Raw genomic sequence first — 21,216 nt, 5'->3', positions numbered from 1 at the left:
GATGCAACTACTAGGGTGGTATTGACACGTGGCTGATATAAGTAACGTTTAGGTTACGTTCCTTCATTGGTATTGCTATGGTGTAGCTCTACGGCTGCTTTTGTGATTAATTCTACGGATTTGATATCATTCAGTTGCTGTTTTCAGTCTGTTGTTGGTGCTAATGGTGGAGTCTGTATAATTACGGGCCTGGATGTAAACGATAACGAATTGTAGCTTACTGTACACTATAGTAGGCCTCCATAGGCTAGGCTGTTATGTGTGAGAATTTGGTTCCAGAACACGTTGCTTTGGCGACATAGCTTAAGTTGTAAAACAACAGAAGAAAGGTAAGGACGTCTTCTATTTTACGCCCCAGTAAAAATAGTTTGCGACAAATAACATAAACGACAATCGTACAATAACAGCGCAGCAAAATATAAAGCTAATTTTTTGTGTGTTCTTGCTATAATAAGCTAATAGTGGGCAATTCTTGAAAAAACGTTTAGTAGCCTAATGGACATGAACTAACTGATAAGCAGAGTTTAGCCCATTGAGGCCATGGGTAGACTTTAGACAGTGTCCAGATATCACGCCATATAGGGATTTAGCTTAAATGTTGCAGAAAAAAAGATACCGTAGCCTACCAAAAGTGCAAACCGGTTGCCTAAGCCAGTTAAAATGAAATTACAAAATAGTGTAGCCTAACTTAAAAAATTATTTGGTCGTCATTTAGGCTAACTTACTCTATAACTTTTCAGCTGAAACGTAATAGACTTTACCTCTCAACCATGCGCCAATGGGGAATGGCCTCTTCCAGCATTGCCGGTCTTTGGGGTGTAGGCTACAAACCGTGCGATCGCACAGGGCCCGCAATTTACTTAGAAAATGCAGTAATTTTTGTCATTTCCAATGGAAAAAAATCGATTCACAAGCAAGTAGGCTACCGGTATCCTTGAAGTCAGTTGCGGCTTTAGGAATTAGCAACAAGAAAACATGGAGACTCAGCTTTATTTCCGAAAAATCCCAGAGAAAACATGATCTTATCCTTTTGCTATGCCACCCGACAGCACCATTTTACAGTTAATATTCATACCCAAATTTTTGTTAAACATGCGCTCAGAATGCACCAAATTCAAAGTAATTTTTCTGTGGGAGGCCCCTCAGACCCTACTCCGCTGGGTGTCGCCTTCGGAGAACACGCCGTCAGGCTTCGCCCGCCGGCCGTCAATCCCCCCACCCCTTTCTAAATACTTAGCCTAGCTACGCTACTGAATTGGATCATTGTCATTGGGGCCTGCAAAGCACATTCCGCACAGGGCCCGAAATACCCTAAGACCGCCACTGCTTCCAGTAAATGTAATGCCGAAGAACAGATCGTAAACCACATGATCAACGAATGTAAGCTATCATATTTAAGCCACCTAACGGAGCAGAAGGTCTGCAAGTCTAAGATGATGAAACCAAACACTGGCTGCTTTCCAGTGTGGTCCGGTAACATCATTAATCTGTGGTGGTAAAAGGATGGACTCTTGGCCCCAGAAGCTCACAAGACTAAGCTGAAACATCAATGATTGGAAGCAGGCTAGTCGTATTCAGTTGCAAAGTCTTCGTTTTTCATGATTTTCTCATTAGGCTACAGCAAAATACAGTTGAGCTTTAGAAATATATCCCATAGCAGTTTTTTAGGTTTAAAGAGCACGTAGGCTAGGCCTAACCAATAGATTAGGCTTACTTCCCACTCCTTTAATCCCTTGCTTGCAAACAACGAAAACCAACCAACAAAGTTTTCTCGGTTTTAGACGAGTGACAGGTAACCAAGGGTTCTCGAAATACAACTTTTCAAAATGTAGGCCTATCATAGAAAATTTCCCTACTTGAAATCTGACCAATAGAGCGGCGCTGATCAGTTAGAGCTGATATTGATTGATTGAATCTTTATTCTCGGGCTGGTAAAGCTTTTTTGAGAGCTTAATCCTGGCAGTTTCACATACTTGTAGAGGTTTTGAACCATTGACTCAGGCCATGTCAATGAGATTAATAGAGTGAAAACTGACATTTCCTATCATTGAAGTGCTGCTGTCGAGGCCCTAGGAATTATTCCATCCATTAGATGCCGCTGAATGGAGAGCAGTCCTTAACGTGCGTTGCTCAAGCTAACATGCAGAGTCGAACGAGCGTCGCTTGATCCTGAAGATTTTTTGTTTACGAAATCACGCGTTAACCAGCTGCTATCGAGGAGGACCAGCTGAAACTATGTGGAAATATGAAGCCTACTTTAGCATTTAAAACAATGCCTTGTCTTTTTAACCTTTCACCATAGCTCACCTAGGGACATTTAGCTCATGAATTTATTTGATGTTTTTAAAGATTTAGTCTTAAAACCCCTTTCTTTAGGTTGGCATTTTATAAATCATGTTTGCATTCCAGAAGTGAAAACTAATTAACTTGAGCACAATTAAATCAGCAACATTGTTGAACATTCTTTAGCTACCGGAAAGCTTAAAGTTGACCAAGTTATCAAATTTTAAGACTAAACATTAAATTAATGATACCGTACCGCATAGCACTAAGCTTAAATTTTAAGCTATTAATATTAGACCTACTGTAGCCTACTGTATCTAGACTGAACCAATATCTTTGTTTAATAGCTGGTAACAACTAAATCTTACTTAGGCCTAATCTCAATTTAATTTTATCCGTTGTGTGGAGCAAGGTGTCAACAAACTTTGTGCAATCAAAATAGAAGTGACAACACATCAGTGACTTTCCAAGAAGTGAAAAAGTATTTGTTATGAAAACCGGTTCACTGACATGACCTTGCGGTGCAGTAAGACCTTTGGAATTTATCATTTTATTTGTTTTGGATGCAGTAGGCCTAAGACCTTGTGCTGTTAAAGCGATTTAATTTAATCAGTCACGACACCAATCGGCTTTTTATTGATGAAATTATAATCTAAAGTTTTTTTATCACAAATTTTTTTCAGTTTTACTCCTTCAATGTTCTTTAATAGTCTGTGCACTTATCCAGTAACATGCTTTAGAGTGCAAAGCAGTTCGGTATTTTGTGTTAAGCGGTCATCATTCCCTGGCCTAGAGCAGGGCTACTCAACTGGCGGACCGCAGTCCGAATCCGGACCTCCTGGGTGTTGAAGGTGGATTTCGGGCTTCTGGAAGAATAACCTCATTGCCACATTTTAAGGCCTCTTTAAACAGATTTCTACTATGGAAAAGCAAATTTTTTGATTATCCAAAGAGCTGGGGGCTTCGCCCCCAAACGCTTTGCCGTCTTCTCTGATGCGCGATCCATACAGCTACACTAGGCTACAAAGAAACACAATACATTTTTTCCTATTTTTATTTTTTTGTTTGTGTCAGACAAAAATTCAAGTCATGCTTCATTCGGTAGGCCAACTCGTTACTACCTGAAAAGTGTTTCGGTGCTCGTACTGGTTGTTTAATTTTCGTGGTTGCATGTGAAATATTCACCGTACCGCAGAAATATTCAACTTGTCAAAATGGACCTTTGCTAACATTAGTTGAGTAGCCCTGGCCTAGAAGATTAGCATAAAAAGTCACCTTTTTATGCCAAGCGACAAACTCAATGTCATGTTCCATAATTTGATTTGTCAATTGAAATGATGAGCTGCAATATGTATCCAGTAAACTACAACTGTATGATGCGTCCTAAGTGGTTTGGCCTATAGCCTTTTCGCGTTTCTCAATGCAGGCCAAGCTTTTGATTAGTTCACTTTGCCCAACAAAATTTTGTAAAAATGATGATTTAGGTTTTAGACTAGGCCATGCATTTTTAGAATGCGTAATTATAGCATTAATAGTTTTGTGTTTGCTCTGACAAAAAAAAATACATTTTTATAAATAATAACTCCGACCTCCATAAAAGATCAGAATCACACTTCCAGAACAACTTCTGCAAAATTAGGCAACGTTATTAGCTTGTTTCAGTTTTTTTTTTTTTAAACAATTTTCTAAAACCTTTTAAAAAACTAGTCTTTGGCGGGATAAAGTTAATTAAACTCCATGAAGGATTGCATGAAAACAGGAAACTGTGGGATCCATTTCGAGGAAGGATATCATAGTTTCAGGATGATAAAACGCCTGCGTGTCCGGAATGCCTAATTTCCTGCCTCAACCAAAAACATGTTTAAGACAAAAAGCGCTTCACTGACCTGGTTTGACTTTTTCTAAACAGAAGCATGTCTTGATAGGAAAATAAACAGCAGGTGCATGAGAATGTTTGTTGAGATGTTAGCACTAGGTCATAACAGTGGTTCTCGATGTGTTTTAACTTTTATAGCTTTCTAACCAACCGATTCACTTCGTTCGTTATCACAAAAAGTATATTTTTCATAAATAAATCGATCACGATTTTAATTTAACGAATAAAAATAAGACAATAGTAGAACATAGACAAACGATTCAAGCAAAACTAATTCAAATATTGCCAAACAACAAAAAAATACTGCACGTATGACAACCAACACATAGGTAAGGTATATCTCCAAGTTGAACCAACGAAACAAATAATCTGTGAAAGTTCTACGAAGACCTGAAACAATAAGCCAATCAACTTCGTCTTGATCTGTTCTACCGTATTGTGGTTTTGAACAGAATGAACGTCGCGAGTTGAGACGTAAAAAATGGACTGTATTAAGCAGGGCTGCCAACAGGAATTTGCGGTTTTAGGATCTTTAAATTTCCACTAGTGTACAGTGGTGCAGTACCTGAAGAGCGAACGATTTTGTTTCCTCTAGATAATCAACTTTTCTTCAGAATGAGCAATGCTATTGCCACTTTCCTACGAGCACAAATATGATGATTTAGCACTTTTAGTCTTGAGGTGGTACGGCGACCGTGACGTCATCACTGATGACGCAGTTCCCTTCGAGCTATTAAAAACATTGGCACAAGCGTCGTTTTCACTTTGCTCTCAGCTCGAGACAAATTCACGAAGCTGGATCTCAAAGTCTTCATTTTCAAAAGATCAGGATTTAATCCTCATCTAAAAGGTCACAGTGTTGAAAAGAAGATTAGGATTCAGGAGCGCGTTGTTCTATTTTGCTGATTTCGACTCTCGGAACGAGATGATACTAATGCGGATGATGCCGCCACAAGATCCCAATTGTTAGTTTCCAAGATCTGTCTGCATCCTTCTTCCGTTGACAATCCACTTCGACTTAATTGCTTGACCTGAAGCATACAATTTACATCATGAATTATCTTAATTCATTTACAATAACTATGTACAAGAAAAAAATTACAAATTAAACATTTTTAACTTTTATGGAACCCTATTCAAGAAGCTAAATACGAAGCCGCAAACGTTCGATTTCTTTCTTTGTGCAATTGTGAGTGCATTAAAGAATACAGCCGCGTTGTTACAGTACTTGGTTTAGCATGCTTGTGATACAACCAGGTAAACTTTACATTAAATCGTTACACACAAGATTTTTCTTTACCTTTAAAAACTTCATCGCTTTCTCAACGTCCCAAGAATTGTGTCGAAGAGCTGATTGGCAATCCTCGGTGGTGACCCCAAAAACCTCGTTCACCAGGACGATTACCTTCTCACTGGGACCCATTTCGGAGTAAGGAGAAAGAGTTCGGGATCGACCGTTAATGGAGGAATCCAAGGAACCCCCAAAAGCAGGAGGAGATCGTCTCGGAGGATAAGTTGAGGCAGGATGAGATGATGTTGTGGAGTTTACAGGAGGAGTCAAGGATCTAGTTGTATTTGAAACCCGATTGGAATCTAAAGAAGCATAAAAACCATTTTGACTTTTGTTTCAGTTGAAAGGAAACGCAATGGGTTGCTAACAAAATAGATTTTTGTGGTTTTAAGTGAAGAAAATACTAAATCTAGTTCAATAAAAACAATAGAGTAAATGCACTTCCGTGTAAATTTATTACCATTCTAAAAACGCATCAGCGTATAAGTTTTCAGTTTGTGCTACTTACCGCAAGGAAGAAGATTAAACATTGTGCTAGTGGGAGGGGGAGGTCTTGGTGGAGGAGACCCACAAGAGCGGCTAAATGGGGCGACCATGGCAGAAGGGGTAGGGCGTGCAATTCCATTAAGGGGTCCGAATTTTGGTTGAGAGGGTCGCTGACTTTTTGGAATGGACTGAAATAAAGATCGAAACAATTACGAAACATTCCACAAAAATAATGTAACAATAAAGATATTACACTGTATTACCGTCGTTAATTTTAGACAAATTTAATAAAATCGCAAAAAGTAAACTATCTAAAATGTACATATGACTTTTGAAGTGTTTTACCTTTTCATCACCAAGAAGATAATAATGGGTGAAGCTCTCTTGTTTCCCATCTTTCATAATTGGAAGAATGATGGGGTTCGAACCAGCGTCTCTTGGAGGCATAGCAGAAAACACTGTTGTCGTGCATGATTGGGTTTGATGCTTTGGCCGAGTGCTTTCGAAAGGACTCATCGACGAAAAACTAGTCGTAGATGACGGTGGTGACGTGGAGGTAGGGGAAGGGGTGATTGAACGGTGGTGAGGGGGTGAATTACGTGAGGGGCGCACTGGCTCACGAGGGGGTACTAAGGGAGGAATGTCACTCCAATTTACATCTTTATCGGAATTAGAAGATGGCAATGTAGCACTTGACGAAAAGTCTGTAACCTCAAAACCGCTTTTCTGCTTGTTTCTAGTAACGTCCAATGGTTGTTTACAGCTCACTGTTGCAGGCTGCTGTTGGCTATGAGGGACATCGCCTGAGGATGTCACTATCGCAGCCGATAAGGACAATGATGACATGGGCGGCAGCGATTTTTGCGGTTTAAAACTAACGGCACCGTTGACACCGACAAAGCCGTATTTCTTCATCATTTCATTTTTTAAATCCTCAAAGTCATGTTCCATTGTTTGGGAGATGGGACGATTTGTGTTCTCCCTGGAAGTCTGCTGTTGTAACGACGTAAAGTTAAGAGCTTGAATGAGCTTGATGGCTTGATCTTCTGCATCGCCATGCCTGGAAGGAACTCTTCTTTCCAATGATTTTACATCTGAAATTTACAGAAAAACATTTAAAAAAATGAGTCAAGGTTTAAACAAGGCTTGAGTGCAGCACAATTCAACAAACAACACAAAACAAAAGCTTTTTCGTTAACTAACTTCGCTGCACGACATTAGCAGTGTATGAAAAAACAATCGGCCACCTACCAACATTGGGCCACGATGACGTAGTTTCATCGGCTGCCACGACGTCATATCGAAGACATGGTGTCATTAAAGCTGGATTCTGTAAGTAAAATTGAAAGCGTTAAATAACTTGCCATACTTTCAAGCGGAAACGCCATTTTGTCTTTTCTGCAAAAAACTCATGTTACCTCAGTCGTGATCGAGTCAATTGAATCGTGAAAAACCGGCTTCCAGACGTTGCTATTCCGGCCAACTGGGATCTCGGCGTCCGATATAGGAGTAAAGGGATTTGAAGCGGTTACAGGCTTAATAGGAGAAGGGAGACCTTGAATAAGAAACGGTTGTGAGTTGTTTGAAAATAAGATAAACAGAAAGCAATTAACAAGATTGGTTAACATCGCAAACTTGTAACGATTGCTTGTAACCATCTAATTTAAACTTCGTCCCAAACAGCGATCAAATCACACAGAATGTCAACAAGCCATGTAAATACTAACCAGGAGATGCTCGCCTATCCATGATGGTATTCGCTGTTGCCGAGTCTTTGTTGTTGACCGGACTTTTGCTCCTGGGGCTATTTCGCTTCGGGGCCAGAGGTGGTTGTTCTACAGGAACGGGAGGAGGTGGCGTCGAAGGGGGTGGGGGAGTCTCAATCTTGCAGGGACTTTTTGGCGGGGTTCTCGGAGGACTTTTTCGTGTTTTCGTGATATGCTGCCACTTAGGCTTGCTAAATAATGGAAAATAAAGACTTCAACAAATTTGACGAAGTAATGGGTAAGTAACGCTGATTGCTAAAGAAAGGAAGCAAGTAATTTTTAAAAGCCTATTTAACTTCACGTTTTACTTTTGAAAATCGTGTCAGCTTACCCGAAAACGTTTTTTCTTTTGTCTGTCTTGTTTGATTTCTTTGTCTGATATGGCTTAGTTTCGGTGGGTTCGTAGGCTCCATCTGTAAAACAAGTTTCATGATAATTCCTAACAAGTAACAAGCAGGAACAAACTACCACCTTCAATAATTACTAACTAGTTATGGAAAAATTTTAAACAGCACATTGAACGCTGACGTAACTTTAGTCTGTCATTATGTATGGTAACACAAGAGTGATGGTGATTTAACAACGTCACAGTAGCTTTGCCAATGCCAAACTAATGATCTGACAGTTGTACATCATATTCTTCATATCATTAGAAACAATGCACTCAAACATAAATCCATTGCTGTTAGCTGTAGAAAAAAATAAATCCTAAAAGCCTGGCTTTGTAACCAAGTGCTAAGACTGTTAAATGCTTACCAGAATCGGGTCGTCTGGTTACACAGGCATACATTTCTTTAAGTTTCATAATGAAAAACTTTTCAAGTTGATAGTGAAAACTGATGATATTGCAGTATTAACGTTTCTTTTTGTAAGCATCAGATTTGCTTGTTGAAATGCTAGATATTCTGTTTGGAAAAAAGGACGAAGTGATAACAAATGAAAATTTGCTACTTGGCGATTATAGTATGAAAAGTATGAAGAGTTAAAAAAATTAACCTTTGTTTGAAAGTCAAATCTCGTCTAAGTCTGCAACATTCAACAAGCATTTTAAAATCTAGCAGAACTGCAGAAGCTATCTCCATGGACTAACTTTCAGCCTAATACTTAAAAGTAGTTTCTGTAAATTATGTTTCTAAGATGGGTTTTACTTCCTGGCCTATTAGCTTGTAGAAGGATGCCAACTCAAAATCAAACTTTATTTATTACTTTAAAACTCAAATGCTACGCGTGCTGTCAGCTGCTGGTAGGACAGAGATGCGTTAGCATTAGAAAACTGGAAGCATCAGAAGAGATGCTCATGCGGCTGAGCAAAATTGTGAATGAAGCTGTTCTCGAATGTGCTGCGAATCTGTTTCAAGATTGAAGCCTTGCCTCAGCGGTGAAACCCCGACGCATGCTGCGCATACACACACTCAAACTCGAGCACGCACACGCCCGAAACAGCAACAAGACTGCACTGAATCAGCTCGTCGAGGTCGGGGAGAAAATTATGTTCTTTCGTACCTCATACGGAAGATACAGCGGTCGACTTTGGAGAAGATTGGACAAAATACACTCTTTCTACAAACGGAAAAAGCTCTATAAAAACAATGGTATTTTGAATAAAATTGTTAGGTCACCAAACTTATCATTGTGACAACATACAGTACACTGTTGTTACAGATGCAACGGGAAAGACAGCTAAAGGACATGTAGCCATCGAGTCAGACGTTCTCAAATATTGTGGCATACCATTTAGTGTCACTGTCCAGCCTGCACAACCGACGTCCTTTTAAACGCCGCGGAAGCGCTCTCACTCTTGGCCTGCGCAATCGACAAATATGATTATTTCCCAAGCCTCATCATCATCATTAAGTTCCTTCTTCTCGTCGAGGGTTGGAGGCAATGAGACGCCAAGTTTCTCTGTTTTGAGCTTTTTCTTTTGCAGTTTTGTAGTTAAGTCCTGACCAGTCTTCAATATCATTAGTCCAAATTCTTGGTGGTCTGCCCCTATTTTGGTCTCCCCCTATTGGTTCCCAAGCCTAAACATGCTTTATTTTTCGGTACTGTAAACGCAAGCCGAACCCCTGACCTAAACTATAACAGCACACAAAATGTCATATGACGATCTAGCGCGGTTAACACAAACACGATCGATGTCTTAAATTTTATTTGAAAAAAACAACAGCAAAAAACTAAATCTAATTGTGACCAATCATTATCATGGGACAAAGCATTGACGTACAGAGCTCAACGTCTAATTTTTTCAAATCATTTTAATTGTACGTTCCCTTTTAGGCAACTTTTTTCTATAATAATATCTCGAGTTATAGACTTCAGACTTTCTGAGCGTTACCAATCCTGTAATGACAGATAGACTGCTGTGACAGAGCTGGTTTTAAGTAACAATTGTTGCAAAAGAAAGTTAATTTAAGCTGAGTTCGAGCAAAGTTGTAAAAAAAAAACGGCATTAAGGTTTGTAGAGTACAGTTACATGTAAACACTTTAAATGCTTCATGTACAGAAGCACCATTAAAATTCCATTTTTTTTTGTCGTATCCAAACATGTCAAACAGTTAACGATTTAGATTTTAGATGAAATGTACGGAAAGACAAGTAAATCAATCTTTGTTTCCAGTTCTAAGCATTTATGTAGCTTGTTTGCAACAAAGCCGCATGCTCTCAGACTATGTGAAACTCTGGATCACAATGAAGAAGGAAAATAATAATGTTGGCTGTAGTAACAGGACGGTGGGATCGAAGAGATTTTACCATACTTTGTGAGATATTTTACGCTGGACTCAACTTGTTTTTTCGTAATGCTTTTTTCCAAGCCCTTCAATTGATTAACATTAAGAGAAAAAAAAAGTCTTTCATTGCGTACAAAAAAAACTTACAAGAATTTACAATATACAAGTAGCGGAGAAGCAGCCAGTTTTGTAATTGGCCGAGTCGTCTGCCAACGTTAAGTCCGTACTTAGTTAACCCGCGGTTTCCCTACGTTATTAGCAATTACATCAACACAACTGTTTGAAATACGGGTAGAACAAACTGGGTAACAAATGCGTTGCCATTTGCGCAATTTTGACAGAAATGCTAGTTACGAAGATTTTGTTTTCATGTCAGAGTACTTGAAACGGCAAGATATTTTACTACAAGCCACGAGACATTAAAATAAGAAGTGCAGCAGGATATGAAGCAGACCATTAAATGTCTTCTTTCAATAACAGAATATTGCATGAGATAACATTCACAGAAGTACTACAAAAGTAATTAATTATTATTATCCAACGGATTAATCCTATATCAGTTGATAAGTAACACTCTATTGATATTATATTGACATCAAGAAGTCTCACTCAAAGTTAAGAAACCACGAATTTGTGAATTCAAGCGCTCTATCAGTGGATCATACTGGAGACCTTACCGGTAAATTGACTAAATGTGGACAAAAAGACTGACACATCTAAAGCTTTGATAAAAATCAGAAGATTCAGTAGAGAGATGTCCAACACAATCACCCCGAGAAGTATTTTTCTCAAAAAATAACAAAAAAACAAACAAACAAACAAAAACAACTTTAACAATGGTAAAATCATTGCAACGTGCAATCGCATGCTGCAAATCTTAGATGAATGAATAAAAACTGGATGTCTCTTTGTGCACCCACGCACAGTTTCAAATCAAACAAGCTTTCAAGCCTCCCAAGCTGATTTCAAACTAACCATCCGCAACAGATTGCGTGATGGGCCGTATTTCACGTTTTTCTATGTCTGGATAGGATTGAAAAAGAAGCAAACAAAGCAACTGTCCACTTAAAACTCAGCTAACTAGCCAAGGACATAAGTGTCCTCACGCACATCAGATGATTAAGCTCAACGCAGCCACACTACGCATGCAAACGACACGTCCCTTCCGGTACTGAAACGGATATGACGTCATCAACAACGAATGCATCACGAGAAAATCGCGAGTGATAAGATGAGTTCTGCGGATCACGTGTTGTTTTGGCAAAACACATGTTCATGGCGTTGTTACAACGATACAAGACGTAAATTAGAAAAATTTAAAAGCACAGGTTGAATGCTCTTCTGCATACAAGATCAAGATTAATGGCTCCAATTGAATACATCCGACATATTAACAGCTGCAAATTTAATAAAAGAGCAATTTAAGGCAAAAACAAGCACGATTTAGGACAGCACCTTGGTGTTACCAATCACAATGGCTCAACGAATAACAAGCAACACGAATTCAGAAAGAGACGTGCAATATTGTTCAATGATCATAACCAATATTAAATCAAAGCATGCCCAAATCTTTGCAGAGAGGCATATAATTCTATTTGAAGAAATATTCTTTCCGTTTTTGTTTTTTCCACTGTCGGGCCAAAGATGAATGTTACGACCAAAAACGGAAATCTTAGTCAAAAATATGTTTGCAAAGGACTAGCTAGCCATCGCTAGCATAGTAGACCACAGTACATATGTCTTTGTAATGAGCTGCAATTAGTTTAACCATCACAGTAAGTTAAAAAAACGATGTTATGAAAAGTGAACTCAAATCTACGAGGAAACTACAAGGGAATATTTTGTTGTTCACAATAAATACAAAACAATTCAATTTCGTTCCTACTAAAACTGTTTGTGCCACTAACAAGTCTGATTTTAATACAAGTTGCTCAGCATTCTAATTTTTAATACACTGACAACAGTACACAAGCTATGAAGTATGAATCTGCACATTAGAAGTAAGCACGAATTGAGAGTTAAGCTCACCGCACTGACGTCACTGCTAAAGTAAAAAGTGACTAATTTGAACTTTCAACATAAACAAGATTGGGTTTCTCAGAAAAGGATTTGCTTGTTCATCCATCTCAAACCGAGCTAGTTCGACGTTAAAGGACGTGTTTTATAATTTTTACAAACTGAGCGGTATTAGAACATCTAGCACGCGTACATAGTTTTTTTTTTTTTAATAGAACATTTTCCTTCAGCAAAGAATTAAGTGGTAAAGCACTAATCTAAATTTCTGTTTTCAAACTTACGTTACACATATATTTTAATGTTTATTTCACTCTCAAGGTGTTTAGTGAAAACCTTGCATTGTTGTTGCTTTGTTTAAGTAGACATTTATAAATTTGTTGTATGGTAGAATAGAAAAGCTACAAACATCAACAGAGAAACAAAAAACAGTCCAATACAACTGGGCTAATATAATATGGATTGAGTGTTTGTAGCAACAACAACAAAGGTACTATGGTCAAGGTTGTAAAAAAACGCCTTTTTTTCAATAAAACCCAGCCCGCCCGGGTTTTATGGACAAAATGGGGTTTATTGGGCAAAAACAGCATACATTTTTTTGGCGTATATGGTTAATCGGTTTAAGAATAACTTGACTATTATTTATGCAATATGCAATGCATTCATGTGAAAAATCATGCTCCTATGCAGTGAGTTGCTGGTTGCTAAGCCTGCTAAATGTAACAAGAATTTGATTAGTTTTTTTTTCTTTTCTAGCAATACTTGCTACAAAACTAATGCTACAAAAGATAACAATTCCGATGAACACCCAAACTTTGCAGTATTTAATTGATTTTTATTGAAAATAACAATTTTGAAAGTTTTGAGAAAAAGCTTTGTTCTGTCACTGGTGTTGCCATAAATTTTTTCTTGAAGAGTTTTGAAGTTTTTTCAAACTGGAGCAAAATTCTTCATCTGGCAACACTGGTTTTGTAGATCTAGCCACGCTCTTTTAAAAAAACCATTATGGGCTTTCAAATATAACAATTTACAATATGACAACTTGGTGCGCAATTTTGCATGACAATTTGAAATGGACAGAAACCTGTGATAGCTTAAAATGCATTAAGCAAACTAATCGGTTTATTGAAAATCATAAAAAGGCAACCAAGGTTCATGTGGAGTCAAAGTATAATTTTTTAGTTACTTTGTATGAAATATTTATAGCTAATGGGGAATATCTTAACAAACTTATCCATAGACTGCGAAATTAAATGTTAAGTGTAATTTAAAACTTTTGGTCAATAGTGTTTCTTTTCACTATGTATAGTTTTGGTCATAGCTGTATAGTTGATGTTGTATCACTGCCGTTTTTTTATATAAAAAAAAACCCAGCCTACCCGGGTAGCAACCGGGGACCCGGGCAGTTATCCTTTTACAACCCTGACTATTGTAGGCCTATCAGCCTGCCTGCCTGTTCAAAGTTCATCTTGACAATTGAAGAGATTAAATACCTCAAATATTAATAAGACATTGTATTTACAACATGGCTATTGTTCATTGGCCGTCTTTAAAACAACGAAACAAAAACGAGCAACATCAACAAACTGGAAGACACAGTCTGGTGGGTAAAGATAACGTGAGATACAAGCATGGGGAAATGAATCAAGGTACATTTCTCCAAACAAAATTTTGCAGTACAAACCTGCTGCAAAAACTGCTTATTCAGGTTAGGAACAAAATTGGAAAAGAATATTTAGCTGCCTCAACGTCACATGAAGGAATGGAGAAACAACCATAGGAAAACGCACTGGTCAGATTTAGGCAGGTTCTCATAAAAATTCCAATATAAACTTTTCAAAATTTAACTACAAGAATGATTAATTGTTTTATCTGGTCCGCACATAGTTTCTAAAATATGATAGATAGACAAAATTGACTTATCATTTATAATTCTAAAACCATTTCTCACAATAGACGAACTTTGACCAAAAATGATTGGCAATTGATAACTCGGTTGAAATTCTTGCTATTTGTGTTCGCATGCAAACGGCCAAAGGCATTACTGGAAACGAACAAATTTCTCATCAATAAATACAACACCTACCAAACACACCTTCCCAATTCAAAAATTAAGCCTACTGGTTTTGATCAATCGCATTGCACATAATGATATTGAAGGCCGGACAGGATTTCAATATGAAACTGGAATTGAAAAATACCCAATAAAAAATTTTGGCGTTTAATTTCCTCCAACCCTCGACGAGAAGAATACGTATGGTAATGGTGCTGAATCAGCATTGTGAGAAGTTTTTAAAGTTTAGTGAATAAGAAATTAAACCCTCGAAAAATCTTGGTACCTCTATTTTGATTCACAAAAACAGCTGTCAAAAGCCATGGCAGCCAGGTTGCTAAGAAAACCTAAATTGAGTGAAATGCCACCACGCCTTGCGGTTGAAGAGATGTGCGTCACATGCACATGCCAACGCCACGTATCTTTCAAGACAACACCATGAGTTGAACTAAATACAAACGTGAACAAAGAAACAACAAAAATAAAAACTTCACGCCAACAACACGCCCAAGCAGGCGAGATGTTTTTTTGCCCAAATATGTCGTCCAAGGAAGACACAGTAACTATAAGCCATACGCACAAGATTAGCAAGATATAAAGTTTGTGAGTACTGGATTAAATCACAGTAACAACAAAAATGTGGTACTGAAAATAATAATCAGTCTGGTATCATACTATGCTAGGCTTTGCTATTAGCTTTAACTTATAAGGTGGTTGCGAAGAGGTTGCGCAGAAGAGACAACTTTAAACTGAACTTGAGCAGCGGGTTTCAGTTACAAAAAGCTGAGATATATTTTTCTGAGCTTGCAGGAACAAAGCAGCCTTGGAAATGGCAGGGACAAGCAATGTCAAGAGCGTACGGAAAAAGATTGGAACTCATATAGGCCTAACTCATAACGAGTGACTTCGTCGTCTGCAGGTCGTGTTGTTAATAATAAAGTTAATCAACGCAATGGAAACACTTTGAACACAATAAAAGAAGACTTGGTTATACTTTGGATTCTTCTTGTTCTTGCATTTGACAGAAGGACTTTCACATAAGATCAGAGACTTGGTGTGCTTTTGCTATTGAAATCTGCTGAGCCTTGGATGAGCCTGCTGATAGCACCCATAGATTAAACTACTTCGTAAAAATTGATTTAAACAGGTATTTTTTTTGCCTGGTTGTTAAAAAATTGGATCGAGAAAACAATGAAGGCTATATTCGTGATCTGCTGTCCAAACATGAGTTTCAGAGTCAACATCTGTTTTCCAACTGCTTGTCCTAATTAGTTGGATCGTACAAGAGAACAGCTGTTAATCATGCTAAGGTTGAAAAAAATGCTAGTTAAAACGTGCAGTTCGGATAACATAAGTTGGTAAACTGCCCAAATCTTCCGCTTATAAAGTGGAAATGGGGATTTGCTTTCGCTCTAGACGCATACAATAAAACTACAGGTGTGTAATTACCAATGTCTGCTGACCATTTCACCTCCACTAATGTTATTCATTAAAAGTCCTTAAAAGGCAATGAGACAGCATCAAGCAATAGATTGATCGAGATTTTTGATCACCATTTTTACGTGCAATTAATAAGTTTTTGTCAAAAGATAAAACTTACATGCTATTTTGCATCAATTGAAAAAAGGATGCTATAAAATTTGTGATTCTCTTCGTGGATATGGTGGCAGGTTGTCAATCGTACAAAATCATTTCCTGTCGGCAAATCAATCCATTGTGCGTTGATTCAACGTGTATATGCGTTGCATAAGTACAAAAAAAGACGGATCTGCTGGCGGATCACTAAAGTTCAGTCTGCGACCTTTGTCGCGTCCAGACAATCACACTTAATGAACTTTCTTGATTATTATCAAAAACTAATGGATTGCAAATTAAAAGATCGAGCTAGGGGAAATGCGTAAAAAGACTTGAATTTGCATGAAACATGGCCGATTGGAGTCAATTAACAGACGTAGACCGAATATATTTCGACGCCGTGACAAAAACTTATAGGGACTATCAACTTTTTCTTTTGCATGAAGTGTTGTTTCACAAAAATCAGCCCGGAAAACGGAAATGCATATTTTGATTGATTATAAGCTGCATTGTAAAATTATATCAACACATGAAAACTCGTGCTCGATAGTAATTTAACTCAAAATGTAGATGTGGATCATACAAATTCTTTGCTTTGTGGTCAGACGTATACCTGAGAAGTGGAACCACTCTAAGGAACTCCTACTTTTTTTCTGACTCAACCCCAAGTTACACCACTGTTTGAAAGGTACCAACCTAAGGGCTCACAACACGTTGCAGCGAGGAAAAGATAAGCAGTTTAGCACAGTACCGATAATACATAAACAATGAGGTTATGACATGCGCAAACAGTGCAAGGCTGCATGCAACCAACAATGTACAAACAAGATTACAATGAAGTTAAGAACAGTTTTTTTCCTAATACGTTTTCTTCAGTATGATACCTAGTAGTATGACTTTGCAGTAGCTGTAACAGATGCACTTTATTATTCTATTTGGGTGACAACGGGCACCTGATTCTGTTCTGACATGTTGTATGGTCAGGTTAAAATAGCGAGAAAAAAAATTGAAATTCTCTCCCACAAAATCTTTCTTTATTTATGATTGATGACGACTAGAAGATGTGAGCCTAAAATGATGAACATCCAAACATACGCAAAGAACTAACTCTTTCCAAAAATCATTGCTAATTAATGTGGAGTACATGCCAGAAAGAATACGTGTCGCATGAACGTCAGCACCACACTAACACAAAACAGTAATCACTTGGTGACATCGCGTTTGAGACTGATGATACCTGGTTGGACCATTAATATAGTTTTGATATCGCTTAAACGTGGTCGGATGTTACATCGATGCAAAATCGACAGAACTCGTTATCTGGAAAACCGGATAGATACCATCCGGACAAAATAGAGCTGCAAAATGTCAACAACCCAGATCTTCAATGGTAAAATCATCGAAAGACGTTTAATCAACGTTATAAAATAAAAAAGCTGCCATAAAAAATCAGTCTCAGGCTGATGTGTAAGCTTTTTATGAATGAAACACGTTACTTCCCCAGTAGATTAATCATAAGACAAAAGAGTAATTAATCTGGCGGGTAGTAAGCAAATCTGATGAGAATTCTTAGAAATCCACTACATGTTGAACAAACTCCGAAGCTTCATTTGATACTGCATAAGCTAATGTTGAAACAACGTAAAAGGGGTGGGCATTTGATAATCAGATAAAAAATTCGAAATCCTACAGCTAGATTTTGAATGAAAATCTGTAGTTGAAAGTAATGCTAGTGAAAACACAATTCATCAAACGCGTTCTTCCACATTCGCAACGTAATTATTATGTCACTCCACTAGTTTTATGTTGCAAATTATATCACATGCTTGCTGAGCCAAAAATGAAAACCAAACAAGAAAAACCTATGTCATATCTTGAACACAATTTTTTTTTTTTAAAGCAAAGATTCATCAAGAGCTTTTTTTACCTTGGAAATTGCACTTCAGTATTAAATGTAAAAACAAAAATACAATTTAATTTGAAATTTCTGTTTTTTAAGAAATTGAAGAAATAATGGTTGGTGGGTGTTGAGATTCGTATCATTGTTACCATAATGCAATCATAAAACAAACATTTTCACAAAAAAACAAGTAGTCAAAAACATGAGTCCTAAAGTATTAGTCGACAAAACAAGTTTAATTTTAACCTATTTTGCAATACAAAAAACGTTGCTACGTTTGTTTGTAACGTCCAAAACACAATCGAGTCCAGTGGAGACTAAAAGGCTAGTCAGCTAATTTGCGTCAATGAACGCACCGGAAATGATTTAGCCTGACCTATGCATCAAGGTCAATTCACGTGACAACCACCGACAAAGGTATGCTCTGAGGGTCAAGTCATGGGCCATACTGAAGGAAGGTGATAGTGTCACTGGCCAGGTGAGTTACATAACATTTGCAGCAATTTGACGTCAAAAACTGTTTGAGAAACAAACGAAAAAAATCATTAAAATCGCTTTTTTGGTTTAAGAAATGAACCCTTTTTTGACTTGACATTTATCAAAAATTTCAAGTTCGTGTCAATAAATTAAAAAACATTTACGGTACTTCGGTAAATTTACTGTATTAACAATTGCATCATTATAGGAATTTTAATCAACTTGATGTTTACAAGTTGCTTGTATGGCAGTGCTGATGGAAAAGTGGTGATATTTTGCACTGGAGCCTTCAAACATAGTTTTCTCAATGATTTTTAATGTTAGAAAAAAGTTGGTTTCTGTTGTTATTTAGCATTTGTAAACAAAGGATTTTTCTGATTCAATATCCAATAACGCTCATCACCAACAGATTCTGAAAGTTGTTGATCAAAATTGCAAGTGGATATGCTGTTAGAGGAAAGATATTACTAATTTTACAACTTGGTAGACTTCCTCTTATGACAAGGGTGCAGCAATACGTCGCAGTAAATGAAAATCTTGAATGAAAGTTCAGACACAAACAAAACAGTTTGAAATAAAAAACAACTAAATAGAATGAAACGCTAACAAACAACGAACATCTACTGTACGTACACATATGAATAAGACAAGCTCCAAAACCATGGTTAAAATACGTATTTTAAAGTTTCGCAAGTGTTGCCACTTACGTACGACGTCACACTGTAACACTGTCGGTCAATGATTACGAAGTTCTTTTCTGATTCAAGCAATAATAACTTCAGCCTGATGGTTGAATGCATGTTGCGTTGAGACGAAACACGGATGAAATCATGCTAAACATTTATTGTAGAGTTGATATTGGAGTAAACAGAGTGAAAATAATTCTCAAACGAGAATAAATTTCCGATTTATTCAAGTATAACTTGTTGGCATATAAGCAAAAGATAATAATGCTGACAACTAAAGGATTGTTGGAGATTGCTCTGCTACGGAGATTCAGCTTTCAAGTAACCATGAATGACAAAGTGATAAAAATAGAACAACCTGATAAAATTGTAGGTCGATGTGTAAAATCTGTGCAAAGTTTTTACGTTTAATATTGTAAGTTCGTCAATTCCCGGTTAAGAGCACTCACTTTGCACCTTTGGACGTTGAGATTTAAATGAGGTTTCTGGAATTTATTCTGGTGTTTGAAGCCAAAGGAAAGGTTTGTGTCAAAGTTATTGGGCTTTGCTCACAAGAAACGCAACCTCTGCTGAAAGTGACGGTTTAATCAAGAAAGCATTTCGAGTACAAAATGTAGTCGCTGAGAAGCTTGCTGACCAAAAGAAACTAGACGCCATTGGAATGAACCCAAAAAGGAAAAGGGAAAACATAACCAATTTTATATTGCTTTCCGGAATTAGATATCATAGCAATCTCCATCCACCTTTAATGTGGAGTGGAGCTACTGAAAAGTTTGGATGCTCATCAAAATCATTAACTTTTCTAGCAAAGCTCATCTGATAATAGAACAAGAGAAAACAGAAAAATATGTATAGATTGTTTTAATGCTTCACTGACATTTCACACACCATGACGATACCTAGCTTCATTGCAAACATTATACTTCTATTCTCGATTTTTGATGTGCGTAAAAAAATTGAACTCTGTTATTCGTGGGGTGACACAGCAGAATAGTTGGATCAAGGAATGGACATAAAACCAAACACTTTCGACTCCACTTGTCTTATTGCCTCAACTCGCATAGTTTACCTCAGCTAAGCTACGGAGGGAACAGGTCAAGCTGGCTAGACAAGCTCTTTCTCGCAGCAATTGCTCTCTGTTAGGGTATACTGTACTTGCATGGAACAACACAGTTTAGTATCACAGAAATCGCTCCATCAACACTGATCAAGCCAATGAATGGCATCACGCTGAAGTTTGCTCATCAAACGCAAAAATTGTGGTGATGTCTAATCAAATTTGTTGACGACTAAAGTACGAATGAGTTGTTTTCACAAAGATTAAAACCAGTAAGTCCATTGATAAGATGCAAGCAAACTGTTGTTGTCAACCTTTGCAATGATATTACTTCGCTTTTTGGAGCTAAGCGTTTTGTGCGTTTCTCGTATTGTGTTTACTTTACCTTCACCGTAGTGTGCAATGATATAAAACACAAATCAAACAAATGTACGGTAAACGGGTTAGTGGAAAACGACTGGTTTATGTTTTGTTTATTTTTTATATAATTTATAGCAGTTTCGAAAAAAAAAAATTGATTTGTAGCTTACATTACAAAATCCTTATTTGTTACAAAGGCGTTGATCTTCTTGAATGAGTAATGTAAAGCACACTTTAGCCACAGTGCAACATTTCAGAAAATACTACGGTGCCAGGCAGCAAAACCCATTTTTCATGCATCATGACAGTCTCAGGTGGTTGAATTAGATTGATTTAACGTTGAATCAATGCGAACACAACGATACAGTTGCTAAGACAACGACAATGTTTTGAAACAAATTAGAAATAAGAGACACCTTCTAAGCGTGTTCAAATCGCCCACTTAAAGTAACATCTGCCTAACGCGCAAAACTACTGAGAAAGGGAACGATATAACATCACTAACCAAGCCTACCACTTGTCGCAAGTCGGTACCTTATCCCTGACTCATTTTAATGGACTTCGCACACATTGGGAGAAGAGCTTTCGTGCTGAGATTTGTTTGTGTCCTTTTTCGTAAGTTAAAAAGCGTAGGATGCATGTTTTCAGCCGATGAAATGATTTC

At 37.5% G+C, this 21,216-nt stretch overlaps 1 protein-coding gene across 1 annotated transcript in view; it reads right to left on the bottom strand.

The window, feature by feature from the left end:
* Nucleotides 1-4,322: 4,322 nt before the first annotated feature.
* LOC145788242 (activated CDC42 kinase 1-like) overlaps nucleotides 4,323-21,216 on the bottom strand; it is a 60,257-nt gene continuing 43,363 nt past the window's right edge. Inside the window, exons 13-20 of the mRNA XM_082600017.1 lie at nucleotides 8,034-8,115; nucleotides 7,664-7,893; nucleotides 7,355-7,491; nucleotides 7,188-7,266; nucleotides 6,282-7,030; nucleotides 5,959-6,124; nucleotides 5,460-5,752; nucleotides 4,323-5,190 (exon numbers count right to left, since the gene is read on the bottom strand). Of these exons, the coding sequence (XP_082456143.1) occupies nucleotides 5,038-5,190; nucleotides 5,460-5,752; nucleotides 5,959-6,124; nucleotides 6,282-7,030; nucleotides 7,188-7,266; nucleotides 7,355-7,491; nucleotides 7,664-7,893; nucleotides 8,034-8,115 (1,889 nt within the window). The 3' untranslated portion in view covers nucleotides 4,323-5,037. The remainder of the gene's footprint in view (nucleotides 5,191-5,459; nucleotides 5,753-5,958; nucleotides 6,125-6,281; nucleotides 7,031-7,187; nucleotides 7,267-7,354; nucleotides 7,492-7,663; nucleotides 7,894-8,033; nucleotides 8,116-21,216) is intronic.

The sequence above is a fragment of the Aplidium turbinatum genome, chromosome 2 (assembly GCF_918807975.1).
Source record: "Aplidium turbinatum chromosome 2, kaAplTurb1.1, whole genome shotgun sequence".
NCBI classification, from domain to species: Eukaryota; Metazoa; Chordata; class Ascidiacea; order Aplousobranchia; family Polyclinidae; genus Aplidium; species Aplidium turbinatum.
Note: the sequence above shows the minus strand (reverse complement) of the source record. Positions and strands in the feature narration are given on the sequence as shown.